Source organism: Sparus aurata, chromosome 8 (assembly GCF_900880675.1).
Source record: "Sparus aurata chromosome 8, fSpaAur1.1, whole genome shotgun sequence".
Lineage (NCBI taxonomy): Eukaryota > Metazoa > Chordata > Actinopteri > Spariformes > Sparidae > Sparus > Sparus aurata.
In genome coordinates this window covers 26363526-26385437 of record NC_044194.1, presented here as the reverse complement: position 1 = coordinate 26385437, position 21912 = coordinate 26363526, and the positions used below count along the sequence as shown (strand labels likewise).

The 21912-nt window shown below is 43.7% G+C and overlaps 2 protein-coding genes across 2 annotated transcripts in view; both read right to left on the bottom strand.

Annotated features, from left to right (window-relative positions):
* Positions 1 to 1493: 1493 nt before the first annotated feature.
* Positions 1494 to 21414, bottom strand: LOC115586495 (matrix metalloproteinase-14-like). Its single transcript, XM_030425612.1, has 10 exons — positions 20476 to 21414; positions 17254 to 17402; positions 15570 to 15692; positions 15161 to 15483; positions 14576 to 14737; positions 10542 to 10963; positions 10201 to 10339; positions 8385 to 8535; positions 8148 to 8263; positions 1494 to 4251 (listed from the first exon to the last, which is right to left on the bottom strand). Exons 1-10 carry the CDS (start codon positions 20590 to 20592, stop codon positions 3779 to 3781), a joined length of 2175 nt encoding a protein of 724 aa, XP_030281472.1. The 5' UTR covers positions 20593 to 21414; the 3' UTR covers positions 1494 to 3778.
* Positions 17505 to 21912, bottom strand: part of nup93 (nucleoporin 93) — a 42316-nt gene continuing 37908 nt past the window's right edge. Inside the window, exon 23 of the transcript XR_003984883.1 lies at positions 17505 to 17521. The gene's annotated coding sequence lies outside the window, so the exon portion shown is untranslated. The remainder of the gene's footprint in view (positions 17522 to 21912) is intronic.

Sequence of the window (21912 nt, the reverse complement as noted above, 5' to 3'; positions counted from 1 at the left end):
TGGCTGGAATGTGGCAGCTTCATAGTGGCCTCAATCCTAATTGAACATCTGGATGATGACACACGATAGAGTTTGGGCAAAGGGGAGATGAGGAGAGTGCAGCCGAAGGTACGCAAACTGACAAGGCTCTCTACTTTGCAGGATATCGCCTTTGGGTCCCGCAATTCATTTACGGTTGAGTGAGTTCACATTTAATTAATTGCCAAAGAACAGTTGGTTTAATTGGTGTAAGGAGAAAGAGATGGAGGAAACGGAAGAAAATCAGAGGGAGACGGTGGAAGAGGTGAAAGAGAAAGCGGCTGCAGAGGTAAAGCCAGTGGATGATCTGTGATGGAAGATAATCCTGATTAACTCTGACACAAAGACGTGCAGCAAGGTGCTCCCACTCACTCACTGAAGACCTCATGTGCACACACACTCTTACATACGTTATCTGTTTATCTGGTGGGAAAAGTACCCAGATTCTTCGCTTCAGTTAAATCAGGACATGTAATACCACAATGTGAAAGTGATCCATTAAAAGAAAAGCTGTTTATAATCAAACTTTTTCACTTGCTTTACTTGAACTTATCATCAGTGCATTGGTGTCATTTACACTGGGGGCGCTGGGGACATGACTCCACCACCTTTGCTTATTTTGTCCCCATCGCCTTTTAAAATTGAATTTGTTTGAGGATGTCCTAAAAAGTAGCGCACACCAAGAAATGTTACCCAATGAGAACGCTTCTCTCTCCATCAGCACCTTCTGAAACTAGGTGCTGCTGATTCTGGTGCGAAATTATGACAAAAACTGAACCCAGAATCTAATATGTAAAGTGCACTATGAACTAAATACATTTTTCTAAATATATGAATTGTGTGGATCCATAAATAGCAACAATCATGTCCTCACATGTGGACATTTACATCTTGGCTCATTAACTCTTGTGGCCTGTCTGTTTCTATAATGTTAGAAAAGTATACAGCATCGAAACGACAAGGCAGTTAAACACAACATCTAAAGATAACTTGATTTATTATCTTTAACTGGAGTCTTTAACAATCTATTGTGTCTGCAGTGATTTTGGTCTTGTTTGGACGTGATGCATATGGATGACTGCTACTTGTGCAGTTAACGTTGTGTATTTTACAATGAAAACATGCCAACAGTACTTTAATTTCTGCTCTTTAGTAGGTGAGGTCATTTTGATGTGCCATTATGCTTTTCTTTCTCAAATTTAATTTTCAATGGTGATGTCATATGATCCCCTCATTACATTGCAAGTCATACATGTTAAATGGTGTTTCATCTGAGCTGTTGTGTCTTCACATTTTAACACAAAGTGACACCCTTGCATCAGTGTGTGTTTATTTGTGCTGTGTGGCATATTAGTTTTAACATTTTAGAGGCAATAATTCCCTCTTGTGGCCAAAGGGAGAATAATCTCCTTGAACCTTACTCAAGTGCAGCAGGTTAAAACTGGATAGTCACAAACTGCAGCAAAGAAGACGTGTTGCTTTTACTTGTGAGTTTTATTGTGAAATCCTTAACGTACTCTACACAGGAGTGCAAAGGCCTTACAGAACATGCCCCGCATGCATCAACATTATCGTAAAAATCTACTGCTGTTGTTACAGAAAACATGAAGAGAAACAAAATTTACAAAACTACAAATGAGTAAAAAAAAAAAAGAAACACATTTTAAAAAAACTTTCCCTCATGCTATTTATACTATAAAAAAAAAAATGCCCCCCAAAATATTCACAGAAAAAAGGCACAAGGAAACAGAATATAAGGCACAAACCTAAAACAAATGGTAATGGTTGCAGAATGTGAATAGTGGTTTTACACAGACAGATGGACACAAAGACAGGATCATTCTCTGCATGTTTCTCTGCGTTAAGCATCTCTTACACGCTTGGGCTAACTTTCCAGAGGAGTGGAGAGGAAAATTAATACATTTGGGACAACAGATGTGGGGTAAAAACAGCAATGAAACAAAAAAAAAACACAGAAAGACGGACTAAGAATGTAAAAACAAAAGGAAAAGAGAAGAGAAAGATGGAGGGGGGGGGGCAAAAAGGGGGTCGCAGAGGAAGTCATCTCCAGCTCATGACAACGAGCTGAGCGAAAACAAGAAGACTTGAAAAGGAAGAGTGGACCTGATCTAGGTCAGTAGGCACAACGCCAGCGTTGCCCCTCCCCGAAATCCTTCCTCCCTCTTTCCCTCGCTCCTCCTTTCCAACAGAAAACAGGAGAGGAAAAGCAGGCAGAGCCCTCCCCTCCTCAATCTGTGCCTCCCCTGGTTTCTTTTTTCTCTTTCTTTCTCTCTTCATCTCGTTTCCCCCCTCTCCAGTTTTTTATTCCTCCTCCTTTTTGCATTCCCCCCCCCAACTCCCCTCTCTCCCCCCTCCTCATGCCTGACACTACTAAATCTGCAGCATGTGGGCTTAATGGAAACCAGACCCTGACCCATTCCTCTCTAGCCTGCAGGATTCTCCCTTGTACACTTAATTAGCTTTCTTTAGCTTTAGCATGAGGACAGAAGAGGAGACAAAGAAAGATAGTGCTGCTATAGCTTTAGTCTTAACAAGCTGAGTTTAGTTGGACAGAATTGGTCAAATGTCCCACTTTTCAAGTTAAATGTGAATAAATCCCCCTCCCTCTTCTCGTATTTCATCCCAGCCCTGGCACCAGTCATATATCAATATGTCTCCGATGGGATTGTGTTTTTAGTGGTGCAGTCTGAACAGTTTATCGTGGCTGCGGTGGGAGGAGGGAAGGCTGGAGCCCGTGTGTCTGTGTGCAAAAATTCTATGTGCCTTTGTTTGGGTAAGTGGTCTCTATGCATTGGTGTGTGTGGACAAATGAATCCAGTTAGGTTTTTTTCTTTTTTTTTAGATCATGTGACGGTGCGTGCGTGTGTGAGAAAGGGCAAGACATTATGGGCTCGGTGGGAGACTGGTGGTCATGGACACACACAGCTGTCTGACATTCCTGCGCTGGTCGGAGGACGAGCTTCTTCTGCTAGCATGTGTGTTTTAAAAGCAGAGGGAGTTGGGCTTTATATGAATATACACACACACACACACACACACACACACACACACACACACAGACATCTGCAGTGAAGCCACCTCAGCAAAAACTGAGACAACAATAAACAATCAAAAGTGCAAATTATCTGTTCTAAACAAAAGTAAAAATGATGATTGGTTAAGGCACCGTAGTCATACATCTGGAAGACTTGTTCATATTTATGCATGTATTTCTATTTTTGTTTTCATAGCTGTAAGCACTCATGTCTGTGTCTATCTACAATTATGTGTGCTACTGCATCATGTATGTGCATTATCGACTTTTCTGCATTTCTACTACAAATAAATCACCTGTCCCTCCTTCGTACAATTAGAATTGATAGAAACGGTCATTCCTACTGTGTCATGTTTCTTCAACAGAACACATTGTGTTTTTTTTTTCTTAAATGTGATTAAATAAATGGGATTCTTTAAGGAAAAAGAGGTGCTTTTTCAGACATTTGGAAGGCACAAAGCGAGGCACAGGAGAGGGAAACTGTAGCTCCACAGGCACCGACTTTACCACTTTTGCATTATTTCACATGAGCAATAAAAGTTCTCACTATGAACAGGGGGCCAAAAACTGTGACTCATCCTCGACTTTCTCAGACTAGTGCTGTGTCGAAGCTTCTTTCCACCACGCCATAATTAAAATTTGTGACGCCAACGACTGTACCAGACAAACGATGAAAACCCGTTCTATCTCTTCTAATTCTGCGCCTCACACCCAGTCCTGCAATGAACGTTTGCAGTGCACCAAGGCCCTCGGCGTCTCTTTGTTCTGCAGAGTCCTGAGGATGGCGTAGATTAGGATGAGGATGCACAGGATGAGCACCAGAGGTACGGTCACCATGATCAGGGTCATGACCTTTGATTCATTGTCGGCCACCGTCACCACCACGTTCACCTCTTTGTCCTCCTCGTCCTCTGTGCTGTCAGGCTTAGAGCTTGGGTCCTCTGGTGGGTTTTTGTCCTGGCCCCTGTCCGGCTCTTTGTGCTCATCTTTGCCTCGGTCTGTAGGCTTCACTGGTTTGTCTTTTGGTTCCTGGTCAATGTCCGGGTCGGGTTTAGGGTCAGGGACTCCCACACAACCCATGAAGTCCTTCAGGATGGAGCGAGGATAGCCTTTATCTGCCTCGGTCTTGTGGTTGTCAAACCTCCAGTAACTTTTCCCCTTGTAGAAATAGGTGTAGGCTGCATGAGAGGAAGAAAAGAAAGATTTAAGTCAGCAAACTCATTTTTTTTTTAAAGTAAATATACAGGACAGAAAGCACAGTGTAGATATTTGGTGTCCAGGCTCTGACCTTGTCAAGCTCTGTCCACTAGGGACTGAGGAGTGGCAAAAATAACTTTCAAACAGGGCGAGGTAGATGGATGTGTTGTGGATGTATGTACAGTGAGGTCATGGCTTTTAAGTGTTCAACGGTATTCCTAACAGAATAATTCAACATTTTAGGATTCTAGGTGTTCACTTCCTTTCTGAAAGTCAGATGACAGCACTGATACTCTCTCATGTCATGTCATCATGTCATTGTCAACCATTTATCCAAAGTCGAGTCGCGGGGGCAGCAGCTTCAGCAGCGAGCCCCAGACTTCCCTTTCCCCAGCCACGTTGGACGGCCCAGTTGGACGTGCCAGGAACACCTCCCTAGGAAGGTGCCCTGGTGGCATCCTTGTCAGATGCCCGAATCACCTCAACTGGCTCCTTTCCACACAGAGGGAGCAGCGGCTTTACTCCGAGTCCCTCCCGGATGGCTGAGCTTCTCACCCCATCTCTAAGGGAGACCCCTGCCACCCTGCGGAGAAAACCCATTTCAGCCGCTTGTACCGGCAATCTTGTTCTTTCGGTCATGACCCATCGCTCATGACCATAGGTGAGGGTAGGAACGAAGATTGACCAGTAGATCGTGAGCTTTGCCTTTCCGGCTCAGCTCCCTTTTCGTCACAACTGTGCGGTGAAGCGCACGCAACACTCTCCGATTGATCTCACACCCCATCATCCCCTCACTCATGAACAAAACCCCAAGGTACTTGAACTCCTTCACTTGGGGCAAGGACTCATTCCCCACCCGGAGTAGGCAATCCACTGGTTTCCTACTGAGAACCATGGCCTCAGATTTAATGGTACTGATCCTCATCCCTGCTCCTTCACACTCAGCCGCGAACAGATCCAGTGAGTGTTGTAGATCTTAAGCCGATGGTGCCTTCAAGACCACATCATCTGCAAAAAGCAGTGATGCAATCTTCAGGTCACCGACCTGCCCATGTATATCACAAACAGGATTGGGGACAAGGCATAGCCCTGGCGGAGGCCAACACCTACTTGGAACAAGTCCGACTTACTTCGGAGTACACACACACACACACACACACACACACACACACACACACACACACACACACCTCTCGCTTTGAGAATATAGGGATTGGATAGCCCTGAGAAGGGACCCCCTCACCCCATACTCCCACAGCTCCTCCCTCAGAACATCCCGGGGGACCCGGTCGTACGCCTTCTCCAGATCCACAAAACACATGTGGACTCCCAGGCCCCCTCCAGGATCCCGGCCAGAGTAAAGAGCTGGTCCGTTGTTCCACGACCAGGACGGTCGGTTCGACAATCGGCCGGACCCTCCTTTCCAGCATCTTGGAGTAGACTTTCCCAGGCAGGCTGAGTAGTGTGATACCTCTGTAATTGGTCCTCCCACACCCGCTGCTTTGCCTCTGCCACAACTGCGGCTGCTGCCCTTTGGGCCCGTCGGTACCCCAAAACTGCCTCGGGAGTCCCCCGGGACAACATGTCCCTAAAGGACTCCTTCTTCAGTTGGAAGGCTTCTCTGACCACCGGTGTCAACCACGGTGTCCGAGGGTTGCCGCCCCTTGAGGCACCTATGACCCTATGGCCACAGGACACAGCTGCAGCTTCAGCCCCATCCTCAGCCTCCAAAGGGATGCTAGAGAAGCTCCTTCGGAGGTGGGAGTTCAAGGCTTCTCGGACAGGGGCCTCCCCCAGACATTCCCAGCTTACCCGCACTACTCGTTTGGGCTTACCAGGTCTGTCCAGGGGTTTCTCCTGCCACCAAACCCAACTCACCACCAGGTGGTGATCAGTTGACAGCTCTGCCCCTCTCTTTACCCAAGTGTCCAAAACACACGGTCGGAGGTCAGATGATACGATCACAAAATCGATCATTGACCTTCGACCTAGGGTGCTCTGGTACCACGTACACTTATGAGCATCCTTGTGTTCGAACATGGTGTTCATTATAGACAGACCGTGACTAGCATAGAAGTCTAATAATAAACACCGCTCAGGTTCAGATCGGGGAGGCTGTTCCTCCCAATCACACCCCTCCAGGTATCTCCATCATTGCCGACATGCACGTTGAGGTCTCCCAGTAGGACAACGGAGCCCCCACTGGAGCCCCAGCCAAGACCTCCAAGAAGGCCGTATACTCCAAACTGCAGTCAGGGTTTCCCCCCCCCAGTCAGGGTTTCCCCCCCAGCCCTTAGGCATAGGGAGGCGACCCTCTCGTCCACCGGGGTTAACTGCAACACGGCGGCGCTCAGCCGGGGACTTGTGGAACTTGCTCAGCCGGAGAGATTTGCTTGCACAAACACACTGTTGTAAGGTGTCTGCTGATGTGGCATAACTTTTGGGGTGAGATTTGGAGCATGTTAAGACGCTCAAGCAGTGTTTAGTTCTCTGGGTTAGCTGTCAATGCGCCCTGTAAGCGTTGGACCAAAGATTTTTGCGTCTTCGCTACTGGCAATTCAAGGGTAGCTTGAGAAATAAAGCTGCATGTTGAAATCGACCGAAATTATCCTTTAATGTGTATGAAAACCTAAAGATGCAATAAATGGGATTTTAGTTAAAAACATCCCATACTAAATTTATCAACTGAATGTGTGGAAAATATTGACGTTATGACTTCTATGTATTGTGTCGATAAGCAAAGCAAAGCTCCTGTGCAAGTAGAGTGAACACCAACACGTCTTTGGTGCTCCAACCCCCCTGTGCTATTAGCTGCACAGCTAAATGAGCTATCTAGCTAATGTAGCAGTAGCAGTACTGGCCATTTTTAAAATACTGCACCTTTAAGTAAAAAAAACAATTTGTAGTTTTACAGAGTGTTATGTGCCAGACTCATTCATGGGGAGAAGCCATTGAGCTAGCGGAGATTTAGAAATGATCGACATTTTAATGCTTTGGTTTTTATACATACTGAACAAATGAGATACAACCTGAGGTGGTGGTAGGCAGATTTTATTAAGTTTGGACTGAGCCAGGCTAGCTGTTTCCCCCAAATTCCAAATTCATGCTAAGCTAAGCTTATTTTCACTTAATGGTAGCTTTGAATTAACTACACAGACAGGATTATCATTTGTCTTGACAAGGTCAATCCAAGTTCAATTTTTGTGCAAACAGAAAGCAGTCTCAGGAATGTTTCTAAAGGGACCAGCCTCGCTTCCCTCAGCACTCCCACATTTTGCACCAAATTGACTTTTCAGGGCCAGGGCTGACTCTGATAATACCAGACTACACATAAATATGTTCATATCTACATAAAAAGCAATAAATCAATAAGACATGTTGCTCACATGCACTAAGATTTTGCAGTTGGATGTGAATATAACCACATGCAATCTTCTCAGGGTAAAATTCTAGGTGCAAATGCAGCCTTGGAGAGGAAACCAGGTTTGCAGAGACATTAGAACAGTTTGGGTGGAGATGAGAATGGACTGTTAGAGTGCATTTAGAGCTGCTGTGCCACAAATCTAATTTCCAAAGGAAGGACAGGCCAACCCTCAAACCAGAGCTCTCATTCCTCCCTCCTCCCTCTCCTGTATCCCCTCAACCTTTTCTCTGCTCTACTTGTTCCAGCCTAACCAGTCTCAAATGTAATTTTTTCCCCCCTTGTCTCTTACACACCCCATTTCACCCATCTAACATTTCGTTCTTTCTGTCCCTCCACCTCTCCTCATTTATGCTGTTCTCCTGATTTCAACACTGTATGTACAGCTTTATGGGGCTGTTCTGATTCCAATTTAACAGGAGCTGCTCTCTTGCTCCAATTAAAGGCTTAATTCACCTCCATCATCACTGAGGAAGGCTCCTTTGGGTGAGTCAGGGATCCTGCCCCATCTTGTGTTCGGCTTGGGGAAGTCGCGGTCTGTAGTGCGGGTCTCCTCACTGTATCGCCAGTATCTGCACAGAGACAATAACATGTATAAAGATGTGAAAACAACTTATTTTATATATGGACAATATTTATAAGGGGTTAAAATTTTGCTGCATGTATCTCTGTGTTTGTTTGGATATATGGTACCTGTCACCAGAGAAGAAGTATGTAAATCCATTGGGCTCCCACCAGATTGCGGTGTCAATCTTATGTGCAGGGACTCCGTGTCCATACTCGTGTAAGGGCTGTGGGTATCCTGGCAGGACGTCAGCCTCCCTGAACACCCAATATCTATCATCTGCAGGGACAAAGGGATATGCATTTCACATGTACTCGCATAGGCTTCACAAGTGGTCTCATAGTTTCACATAGGACTTTACATGTTTCTTCTTTTACATGTAATCCTGATGGGTCTCACTTTAAATCCCAGTTTCACATGTGGTCTCAAAGGCCTCTCATTCCCAACTATATGGATCATACCATTAAAATGTTTAAATAAAATATGTGCAAAGTACATGTTTCACTTGTGTAAAACATGTGTTCCACGTATTTCACACGTGATGTTTCCACACGTGCAACATCACATGCACAGGTGAAATGTGGTTTTCTGTAGGGGGTTACACCTACAACACAATCTTCAAGCATAGGTATGGTTTGTCACTAGGCTAATAGAGAGGAAATGTAAGGGGAAACTAATGAGCAAGAGAAGGGAGAAAAAGCTGTGGCTTACGGAGAAAAAAAGGGATGGCCAGAGCACATGGCAAATGTCACTGAGTTTATTCTCTCAAGAAGAAAAGTGGAAAGGACAGGCAAGGTAGAAATGGCAGGCATGACACTTATTTTCCAAGATTTCCTCATGTGTGAGCCAATTTCTTCTCTAACCCTAACCTTTGGGCACACTTTTCAAACACTTTCCACTTTGCCTGCCAGGGCACTGCTGCATTGTGACATACTAGACTGAACTGTAACAGCTAAGTTGGTGCACTGGGGCGTTTAATAATTGGTGCACACTTTGAAATTATACAATTTTCACCTACAGTTTGCCTGTGGCAGCAGTTAAATCATTTTGGATGCATATGGCCAACATTTCTGCAGGTTTAAATGCATGCAGTACACTGTGCAGCTCGTCTTACACCCATCACTCTCAGTGACATGAACATAAAGCCGGAATAATGACAACAGACATCAACAAATAACAGGAATATTCTGTTTCTGTTAAGTAGAGTTCATCCATGATCACAAGCTTGGAAAATCCTGAAAATGCGCGACAAATCACCACAAGGCCTGGCTGTAAAAGTGAAAGCTCTGCAGCTGTGATTATCTGGAGCAGTGCACTGCAGAGAAGGCTGATGCAATCCTCCGCCCCTCTCATGAGGCCTTTTGGGGCTCAGCTGGAGCGGAGTCATACTGGGCCAGCAACAGCTGCCTCATTCAAGACACCCAATGAAGTCAGCAACACACTCCAACTCTGTGATGCAGTTATACATACATGCAATGAGACAGAAAATCAATTCTCTCAACAGAAGAGTCAGAAAGTTTAACCAGTGAATCATTTGGCTGGAGGAGTTTCTTTCTTGTTCACATTACTTCTAGTGTTTCAAATATTTCTGCGCGTGAGTGTGTCTGCCAGATTCGGAGAGTTACGGCTGTGCTGAATTATTACCATATCCTTGTAAATCATATCGTGTGGAGGGAAAATGTGCCGAGTTTGCACAGTGTCTTTTCATTCTGACCAATTCAAGTCAGATTTATTTTTGCATTCATAGATTACACTCTACAACAGCTCCACGTCGGGAAAGTAGCTGAGAAACACTGCGGAAACAACGAGCCTTTTGTTGTGCCCTTAAGCAGGTAAAAAAAAAGCCTTGCTTAGCGTTCAACAAGGTTCTGACATGACAACATTGCGCAGCCTGCTCAGCATGTGGACACTGGTTTTTATTGTTTATAAATGGCCTTGACATACCTTTAAAGAAGACAAATTTGCCATCGTGGCGCTCGTAGGCTGCATCGATGTCACTGGGCAGGCCGATCCAAAAGACGGATATCGGCATGGGGTAGTTGTCCAAGACCCGGTTCCTACGCACGCGCCAGAACCAGCGACCCTGCCGAAGCAAGCAAAATAATGTTTATCTTTGATCCAAATTATTTATTGTTCATTTCCCCCTGCATGACTCAAATGTTTTTTTTGACTTAGAGGGCTGTAAAAACACCACTGACACACTCCTTGATTTACAACAGGAAGAGTTTACAGATGTCCAATCCAAAGTAAACCCTTGAATTAAACTCTGCGTCATTACGTCTCACCTTGAAAACAAACATCTCCCCCCTCAGCATCGTCACCGTGTCAAAGTCCCCGTCACAGATATTTGGGGGCTGGTTGTGGGGCACCTTAGGAGGTCGGGGAGGAGCGGGGGGCCGGGGGGGAGGCTGAGGAGGGGGCGCCTCTTTCCTAACGCGCGGGGTGACAGGTTCCGGTTCAGGCTGCGAGTCGGTGGGAGTCGAGGTGGGGAGGACGGGAGGTGATGTAGGGCTGGGGCTCGGCTCCGGGTGAGCTGGGGGATGCAGGTCACTGTCGGTCGGGTTGGGTGATTCGGGCGGGGGGTCAGTCGGAGAAGTGGAGGTGGGTTCAACTTCAGGATGAGAAGCGGAGGTTGGGGAGTCATCGTCGGGTTTGTTGTCAGGGGCGAGAGGAGAAGTTGGTGAAGCGTTGGTGATGAGAGGAGGACCTGAGAAGGAAAAGATGGAGTGCTCAGCTTTAGAACAAAAAAAGAAACTGTTCCTTCAATATTTATACCCAAAATGGAAAGAAAATCAATTTGAACTAAAATAAATCCCTCTTCTCTGCCTGTGTGGCATTACACATCAATAACCTCTTTTATATTCTCCTCCTCCTTTCCCCTCACAAATTCTTCTCCAATTCTCCCTCACACAAAGAATTGCAATTTTCCATTTTGTCCAGCAGCTATAAGCTCATTTGCTGTACAGCTCTGTGGAAATAAAATCAGCACTGCTGGTTGCTAAGAGGACAAAACACACAGATACAGCCATTATGTAACATGTATGACAGCTGATGGCCTTGAAGACATATTGAGTTACACTGAGCCAGAAATACTCCCAGGAAATTATGCAGGCTGATGTTGGCCAGTGAATCAGCTATCTGTATGCGGGGAGATTCGGCATCTGCGGCATTTTAACCTGCAATAAAGTCTACAGACAGTGACGGTAAACATGTCTTTGTTTGCTTCCCAGGCTCGGTATTTTGTTCATTGTCTTGAAAAATTACCACTGTCATGACTTTCATGTTGCCTCTGACTGCTTTAAGTTCTGCAACTGGGTTATCAGGCAGTGTCTCAAATCCGCATCTGATTGTGTGTCTTACTTTGTTTTCACACGTGCATTCATTCTTCCTGGTTTACCGCATACTGTGTTTAAGCCTTGGAAAGCTCCCTAGTTGATGCCTTTTATTCAGTTATTTTTATCACAGGGCTAAAAGAAGACTGTTACCAGCTGCCCAGAGTCGAATTGAATCAGTGAGAGGGACACCCTTTCAAAATTAAAGCCCCTGTACTTTGGCAGGCAGTTCTGTTGGTATAATCAAATTACAGTCCTAGCTTAAAGCTGCATTAATTGATTTGTTTTGGTCACTTGGAGGCAGCTGAACAAGTTGGAAACACAACACTGTTGTACAGTATTATCAGCTTATGTAGTCAGGACATGTTATCCGATGGTTGACTTTTCACATCACCAACAGACATGGAGCAACATCAGCATTAATTTGGAAACATGTTTCTGGCCACATATTGAATGCAAAGTGCAATAACCACTCTCTTTAGAGTTCTGTTTTGGTCTCCACCAACTCCTGAGGGAAAATATTTGACTATTTAGCTGCTAACCGTTTGATTAGCTAATGAGCAGGTAGGATTTAGTGGTGTATTAAAGTTTGTTAGCTGAAAACAGCAGCTACATATGGCCGGAAAAAGGTTGATGAGATTAAAACAGTAAAGTTACTGGCTGTAAAACCAAAACAAAGTGACACCCTTCACATTACGTAGTCATTTGATTTACTCGTATAAAGAAATTGATTAGCACAGCTTTAAAGTAAACTGGTTTATATCTTTAAAACAATTAAAATCTTGTTGTTAGATGCTTGATGCCACGCGTGAACAAACAGCCTTAAAGTAATATTGTACTTGCAGAAAGTATTCTGACTGTAGGAATGACTTTAATATATATACACGCTTATATATCATTTTACAGGTTAGTTAAGCTTTTAATAAAGCAGATTGCCATTTACAGCAAGTTTCTAAGTAAGTCATTAATGCTCCATTGGCAGGAATTGAGCCTGCTGATTGTTACTGGGAAGACTATCAGCTAAATAGTTGAGAGATAAGTCAACAGATGAGTAGCTGATGAGGACAAATTGAGCTGAGAGACTGCTGGTCTCTTGCTTAATCCTCTACAAAAGGAACCTAAATGTTTATTCCAACCAATAAAGTTTACGCTGTGTTAGTCTCTATTTAAACTCTTCAGGTGCTTTTCCTTATCCAATCAGCGCTTTTGTCGAGCACAATCCTTCAGATCTGTTTAATAAAGCAAACTACTGTATAATTCCAGTCAAACATTTACCTTACAGTATTTACGGCAGAAAATGGACTTGATTTTTGTTGCATCTACTTTGCCAAAATTGTAGTCTCACTCTGGTGAGTGAGACTACTGGTCTAGTGTAGGCGTATCAATCGGCCAGAGCTGTGTGGGTATGGAAAGATTTGGGGTTTGCTGGGAGAGCTAAACCATGGACGGCATTCTCAAACTGAATCAGATTGAATCTGAACCATGATAACAAAGATGTGAAAAGGACAAAACAATGGACACTAAAAAGATGCATGAAGAAAGGAAAACTGGAGCCTTTTGTCTAAAGCAAAATAAAAACATAAATCATTCATACAATGTAAATAACCTCTATAATGAATCTGTCTGCAGTTTAAGAGACAACCAAGTGTTTTGTCCTGTAATTAGTTCTCCACAGTAGAAACACACCAGCACATTCATACAATACTCTAATACACAGATGAGCTCTTTCACTTACCAACATGTGCACACGCACGCGCACATGCACGCACATGTACGCACACGCACGCACACGCACACACACAAACACAAACAAAGATGTCATCTGTCAGTTAACAATGCCATCCATTCACACAGGGAAAGCATGAGTACATCATAACGGCATGCATGAATGGATAACATGCTGCTGTTTTGAGCGAGGTTTCACTGGTGTGTGTGGTTGGCCGTGCACGTGTCAGTGCACAAAGCTTTGTTACAAGGCTTCTTGTCTTCTTTTGATGCAGGTCCAGATGGGATACGATCGTGATATAACTCCACATTTTTTTCCACTTTGGCCTCAGGAATTTTGGAGCATCAAAATTATGAAGTTCACTGTTTGGTTTGTGTCCTCTTGGTTGTAGATCCAGTTTACATTTGAATCATATAGACAAAGCCGAGTATAGACATTAGCTAGATCATCTGAGGTTTTTCAGTATCATGTCTTTCAGCTTAACCAAAGTTTAGTTTATCTTGCTTTCTTAGCAGTGTTCAAAGTGATAAAGGTGTAATTTGTCATTTCTAAAACTATATGGAGTAGCATAACTACTTACTGCTGTTAACTTTGCTGAACTCGCTACTCTTTCCTGTAGGTATCTTTGCTGTAGCAACTAGCTGCAGGTGCCATATAGGTCAGTTAGCCTTGGAGCCAAGTGGCTCTATTTGCTTAGTAGAGTCTTCTCACTGTTTTACGATGAGTTAACATGGTAATTAAACTCATCATGGTTCAATAAAAGAGAGAAAGATTAATAAAGTTGGTGTACAGTTGTACTTTTCTGTTTAGTTTAGTAAAATTGGTGTAGCACCTTGCAGCTAGCAGGTTAGCACGCTTACGTCAGTAGATATCAATGCAACATAGTACATAGACGCCTTTGACATAATGTCAACACTGTTGCTGCTTCACACTCCATTTATAATGTTTAATGTAATGTAGTTTAACATATTTTTAAACTAAAATTCCGGCCACATCCTACAAATTGCCCCTTTAAGCTTCACAGACGGAGATATTTTTGTTAGTGTGTCGGGTGAACACAGTGAGCTCCCCACAATGTATTTGGAATGAGCTGTTTCATTAGAGAATAGTCAATAAAAAAAGCTGTCTGTGCAAATTCATTTCAGTTCTACCATTTAGTTTGCATCAGGGAATTTTCACAAGTTTTCCCATACACGGACCTATGACACAGATAATTAGCAGATCATTGCCAATGAATAAGTTACTGAGACTCAAGTCTTACCATATATGTACTGTATTCCTTTGATGTCATCCTCATGTAGTGAGAAGTTGTGTGTGTGGATGTACTGGTAGAAAGGAGCCATTATGGCACTGGGGTTATCTGAGTGCTCCAGGCCCAAAGCATGACCCAGCTCATGGACAGCAACCAGGAAGAGGTCCACACCTGCGACACAGACAGAGATACACAAACTTGAGAAAAGTCGTCCCTAAACTCAGACATTACGAGTGATCACACAGTTCTTGATCTATACTACATTAACCATGTAACACTCGCCTTCATGAATCAAAGAGGCATCATGTAGCATTATCAATTAATATTCGATCTCCAACGTGATACTCATATCACTTTACAACTTGGAACATTACTGAAACAAACTATTGAAGTTGTCCCATTCTTCAGATCTCGATGACACCACAAAGATTGTGTTTACTGAGCCCAAGCAGAGGAAAACATTTTAATTAATTCAAGCTAATAAATTATTTTAACAAGCTACTCAGCTGTTAAGATCTATCAGCGTCACAACAAGCTAGAGCACATATCAAAGGGCTCAATTCCCATTAGATTAAGAATAATTCACCCACAAACCTGCTGGGTTATGATTCTCCAGTGTCCATGGCTCATCAGCATCAAAGTGTGTATCTCCACCTATTCCTGGGCCGGGATAGTATGCGTGGGCCAGCGAACCCCCCTCGCCATCAAACAGTGACATATCACCATGGTAGCCGGAGGCAAACATCAGCAGGATGTCAGCGAGCTCGGTCTGGCTGCTGTTGGTGTTGACGTTGCTCACAGCAGGCAACTCCTCAAAGGTGAGCGGCGTGACCCGTCTCCACACGTCAAAGGCCTGGCGGATGGCCTCGAACGTCAATTCCTCGCCCAGCGATGAGGGGATGTGTTGGTTCATAATGCTGGAGCCAGAAAACAAAGTGTATTAGAGCAGGTGTGTTAAACATTCTGCTCTACAGTTTTTTTTTTACATGTCAGTGCTGTAAACCTGTAGGTGAGGTGGTCTTTGTCCCACTGCTGTCCAGTGAGAGCGTAGCGTTTCTTCCTCACGCCATCATCCATGTCCACCGGTTCCCTGTCTGGGAGGCCACAGCGAGGTCGACGCATGGCCCTACACACACACACACGCACACACGCACACACGTCATACAACAGGGCACATTATGAACTGTGACTTCTATTCTTTAGTCTGGTCTCTTTTAAACCTAAAACCTTTTGTTTGATGTCTTCCTACTTGTTTTTAATGTATTTTAAATGCTATTTTTTATCTCTCTGAGATGTAAAGCACTTTAAGTTGCTTTGAGTCTAAAATGTGCTATACAAATAAACTTGCCTTGCCGTTAACATAAACTGTTATCTGTAAAGATGGCCCCATAATTCCACTAAAAGCAGCTTGCACAGGTTGGTTAATGATTTCATGATCATCAACACAACCTATAAAAAGCAGCTTTTTTGTGCTTCGTGTGGAGGGACTCAAACCGTGCAGCATACAGTACTTAACACCCTTTTCCTGGACCAATCCCTCAAAACTGGAGAGGATTAAACCACAAGGAAACTAGAATTAACGCATCACGGTTGTATGCCTCCGAGCACCAGTCAAGTTGCTGTTCCAGAGCTGTTGAATAATGGCCAGAACATCTTTGCAGAATATAATGATGTCATAGTGCATTAAACCTCTGACCATTTGGATATCAAATGTCATAACTTCATCATTTTGTCAGGAATGGCCAAAAAAAAAAAAGTGACAGTTTGTTTGCAGTGCAGCAGTGTGCAGTGTCCTGGGGTTTATGTGGTCTGCAGCGGTGTTTGGGTGGGTGGCGTCCACATTAATACCAGCAGAACACTGCATTGTAACGAGATGATCAACGTTATTCATTTCACCTGTTTCATTGTTGTGGCTGATCTGTGAATGAGGCCGCAGCATGAAGCGGCTTATCGTTGCACAACTGCTGGAAACAAGGGGAAACAGCTAGCATGGCTCTGTCCAAAGTCTGTCAAAGTGTATTATTTAAAAGATTTTACCTGTTACTCAGTGGGAAGTTAGTGAGCGGATTTTGCAAAAAAAAGCCAGGCTAGCTATTTTTTCCCCCCTTTTTCCTGGCTTCATGCTGAGCAAAGCAAATTGGCATACAAAAGGGGGTATCAAACATCAGCAAGAGAGGGTATTTCCCAAACTGTTCCATTAACCTTAATACATACAGTATATTCTGAAAACAAAGGAAAACAATGACACAAGGTCATAGCTGAGTGTAAGGATATGACAGAATATCCTGGCTGGCCTCATTAGTTAGGATGTGATATAAGCAAATGAAACTGTAATTCAAACCGTATTGCCATGAAACGCTAAGATCCCACTGTGTCAGAAGCCACTGGTAATAATATTGCGCGATGGGGGAAAACCCAGTCCTGTGGGACAAATTGCTTCATGATGCTCGGTTGTTGAGGTTTATTACCCAGAATTCTCACATGACAGACAGAACTTTGCGGCCATCTGTTATTCCCCCTCTACCATGAAATGCATACAAAATGAGAACATTAAATCAAAAGATAGAAAAAAGAAATCCTTACATGCTTTATAACATCCCTGGTTTCAGTTAGTGTTCACTGCACACAAACACTGAGCAATGCCGCAAGTCAAGTTAGACAAACATCCAAAACAATATGGAGCTTACGCGACAGTGGCAGGGTCCATCTCTCCTGTCACTTCCAGGCCGTAGAAGCGCTGCATGTCGCTGATGGCTTTGGACAGAATATGAGCCGACTGCATGGTGGACATCTGCCTGCTCGCCTGAGACAGGTAGCCGAACTTACGGAGCCATGCCTGTCGAGGACAAAGTCCGCCTTGCTTAGTCTAGCTAGGGAAACATTGCTGAAACACATGTTTTTGTGTGTGTTTTTGTGTGTGTGTGTGTGTGTGTGTGTGTGTGTGTGTGTGTGTGTGTGAGATGCACGGTGCACATATGTGGGCGACAGCTCTATCTGAGAAGGAAGGCACTGTTATGCTAATCCGGGAACAAGCCACTGTCTTATGATTAGAGAGAGCATCTGAGGAGTTAAAAGAAAAGAGAAAGTAGAGATAGAAACCAGATGGCTTCCATTAACATTACGACATTCCTGCTCTCTCATTCCTGCGCCTTCTCCCAACTGACAGCCAGGATGAGGAGAGGAGAGGAAGAACTGCAAACAGGAAAACGTAAAGGACAATAATTAAGTGTACACCACTACTGTAGTACACAAGATAAACAGAAAACTCTCCATATGTGTACTTCAAAATGATAGTAAAAGACCATCTGGCTCACGGTCTGGTGACACATGCTGAATTCCCTGTCTTTGTTTCATGTTTACTGACAGTGAAATTGAGCGTGTGGAGCCACGTAGCCAGGCAAACGGCCCGCTAGGTCCTGGGGGGAAAAAAACTCTGTTAACTTTGAAGTTCTGCCCTTTAAAAAGCCTTAACCGTTCAAAAACAACCCCCCCCCCCCCCCTCGCACAGCTAGATCATGGGACTTGTACCTTCATGCATGTACAGAATGAACGCTGGCCGGGGGGGAACACACACACACACGCAAACTTATCATACGTGCACACACGCAGAGAAAGAAGATTCTTGAGGGATCATTTCTGCATAGCTTGACAAGTCTCAACTAATGAAATGTTAGAGGGGGCTTCTTCACATCAGTGCCTAAAGAGCATGAAAAAAGAGAAACACAATGTGTTACACGACAGGGCTGCAGGATGTCGCTGATAATCAACAACATGATATTGTGATGTCATTATATATATCCAGATAGGGAAAATGTGCTAAAATTAAATGAAGAATGAATCGGACAGATGATCAGTTCTTACATATTGGACCTTTAAAAAATGTATTTAGTTAATACTTTAAAGACAGTTAGCTCACAGTAATGATAACTTCCCTATTACGCATTAGCATTAATTAATGCTGCTGTAGGCCTTTTTTTCATATTAAAAGTGTTTGGGCGGTAACGAATGTGAAAAGATATGTCCCAGTATCCCTGCCCACTTTATCCAATCAGGACTAGGGGTGCATCTGATATTAAGAACGGATATCGGCGCCGATATTGACAAAATAGCTGGATCGGGGATCGGAAAAGTTAACAGATCCACGGGCCGGTCCAGTTTTTTTTTTCCCTCCGTCGCAGCACATCCTACGTCATTCGTCAGCAGCACGTGTGTCGCATGCTTGAAGAGTCGGCTGTGTGGAGATATTTCACGCTTGCCATGCCAACTAGTTCAATGTCTGTTTGCAATATCTGCAAAGTAAACGTTTTGAGGGGTGGCGGTAGTACTGCAAAGTTCAATACTATCAATTTAATCAAGCACATCCAAAAGCACATCATGCTAAGGAGCACGCCGAATTCCTGCAGCTCAACAAAACCAATGGAGCAGGAGACAGTACGGCCCAGCAACTGACTTTGGCAGATGCGCTTCAACAACCCGAAAAGTTTCCTATTGAGAGCTTGAAAGCATTAGCAAGGACACAGAACATTTTTTGAATTCATTGTTTTAGATGCTCAACCATTGTTGAAGATGAGGGCTTCCGTCGCCTACTGGAATACTTAGAGCCAAGGTACTGTCTTCCATTAGCAAGTATTTTTCCAAGACCAGTAAACAGTTTATTATCTATTCAACAACGGTATCAGATTGGTATCGGGTATCGACAGATACACAAACCCAGGCATCGGGACTGAAAAAGTCGGATCAGTGCATCCCTAACCAGGATGGAGAACTCCATAAGGAGGCACTCCAGGCTGCTCCTGAACTGCAGAGAGCAGGATCCTCTGGTTTACCTGCAATGGTGGAACAAGGAAAGCTACCAATTTCAGTGCTTCCGATGACGGCTTTATACAACCAAACATGCCAAGTGAAGAAATGAAAGAGGCAAACTGAGCCGCCTCGAAGAGAAAAGAAAGAGTCATGCAAGTGTGATGATGTAGTGAGGAAGGGTGGGATTGCTAACAGACGACAACCAAAATAACAACGATTGTTACAGCAGCTTTAACTGTATATGTACATATGTACAAATAGTCACAGGCTTTCAGCTGCTTCTTATGGTCCTATGTACACTACAAAATAACTATCAATGATAAAAGATAAATGCATATTATAGTAATTACACTTAGTCATGTTGGTGTTAAACAATGAAATGCTTTATAAACCATAATTAGGCAACTGTTTATTATACAGTTGCAGTTGTTTATAAACCTTTAAAACAAAAAAATTCAGACAATTGAATTTTCTCTGTTATCAAGAGTATTCAAGTATTAAAACTGTAATAAACTATAAGTGCACATTTTGTACTATTAGTTTGCTATATAATGTTGTCGATCACTCTTTATATGCTTATAGCCAGGTTATGGATCATGCATAATTACAATTAAATACAAAACACATTAACAGTCAATAATGTCCTTATATTTTACAACTATGTGTATTAGTGTATTATAAACAGCTTATTCAGTGTTTATAGTCTGCTTATATATTGTGCTCTATCAGTGTGATTGTGACACAAGTATGAAAGGTACAAAAAGTTAACACGATACAATCACAGAAGTCCACAAACACTTTGATAACATTTCAGACAGACAGACAGATACTCCATGTGTGCAGCACGTGTGTAGTGTTGTTGTTATTTGGAAAAAGGGCAAAGGTCACATGACATCCCTTCAGTATAAACAGCCCACCTGCTGCTTTGATGTCTCAACAAAACTAATGTGAAAATCTTAAACTCATAACCTGCTCACGAAGACCAACAATTCTACCGCGAGGAAATCCTGTTCGCAGTCTGGACAATTTCAAATGAATATTATGGACAACTTTACATTCATAAAGTATTTAAGAAACACCAACATGCGAGGCAGACGTGACTGTACCTCAGCACTGAAGCCATCTTCCTCTGGGACATCTGCGCTGCACAGGATGAGGGAGAATAAGGAGGACAGGGTGATGATGATCTGAGCCAGGAGCAGTTTAGATGCCTTCTTCTTCATGACGCGCGGCTGCTTGCGGTCCCCAGTCGTGCGCACGGAGTTATATGAAGTGATGAAGAGGACAGAAAACTACCAAACAAGTTCTTCCAGCAGGCAGGAGAACCGGACGAAGTACTGCTGGGTTTATTCTCCTCTGGTCTTCTGACATTCAATCACAAACCTCCGCAACAAGTGAGCTATCTGCTCTCTTTTGGAGTGGACATGAAAAAACTACTAGCAAATAAAAAGGTGCGTTCACAAACCATCGGGAAAAAAAATTTAATCGATTTGAAACTAGTTCATTCCTGGTGGCTGGCAGTCCGATTTGACCAGACAAAGCAGCCTCATGGCTCATCCAAGTGTTCATGCGGCAGAGTTGCTCTCATGCACACAGCTAACACTGAAGCCAGCAGGCACATGAACTAGACCTTGCCCCCTTTCACGACGTCCACAATGGCTGATCAGCAGCACACAGCGCAGCAACGAGACCCGCAACAAGTCCGCGAGCACTTCTCTGCGAACACGGCGTCCGCGCACAGGAATAAACACATATATTCAACAAAACAAAACAAAAAAGTGCAACCAAGTTTCTCAACTCAGAGCAAAAATACCGCAGAAGAAAAACAAACCCTTTAAAAACTAAAGCGCGAGCTCATCAAATGTCATCACTGGACCTCTTCGGCTTTTAGCTCGGACCGGAAACGCGCTGTGCAAATGTTTGTAAAGCCGCCATCAAGCAGCTGTGCATCTGGTCAAAGATTTCTAATGATTTCTGTTGAAGGAGAGAGAGAGGGCCCTCCTCCCTCCTCATTCAGCAGACCGACCCACCGACATCACAGGGTCAGCAGAGGAGGCGGTCAGTGCGCCACCTGCTGTTTCTGCACGACCACTACAGTAAAGTATGAGCTGCTGGTGCTGGTGGGGGCACTCCTGAGGCAGCCTGCTGACAGTGTGCAGCCAGGAGGATCCCCGCTTTGCTTAAGTGGTGGTCTAGTTTTATTTCTAAAGCCTGTAAGTTAAGCCAAGTCGATGAGATGAATTGATCCGAGTCTCACATCTCCAGCTCAACTGAATTTAAAAGTCTGTCTTGTAAGCCTGTCTGGGCTGAGTATCTACTGAGCTGAGATATTACATTCATATCACAATACACGCCTCCCTTAGAGTAGAGTATTGTTGTTGCACATTATTGTTGTCCATCTAAATGACTATATTTGAGCAGTATTCAATTGTGTGTGTGTTTGCAGTATTACATTGTGAAGGTCAAATTGGTAATTAAAAAATAATCTGTGTTTGAAGTTGAAATTAGCTCCATGGTCTCCTGTAAGTTTACTCTTGGTGTTC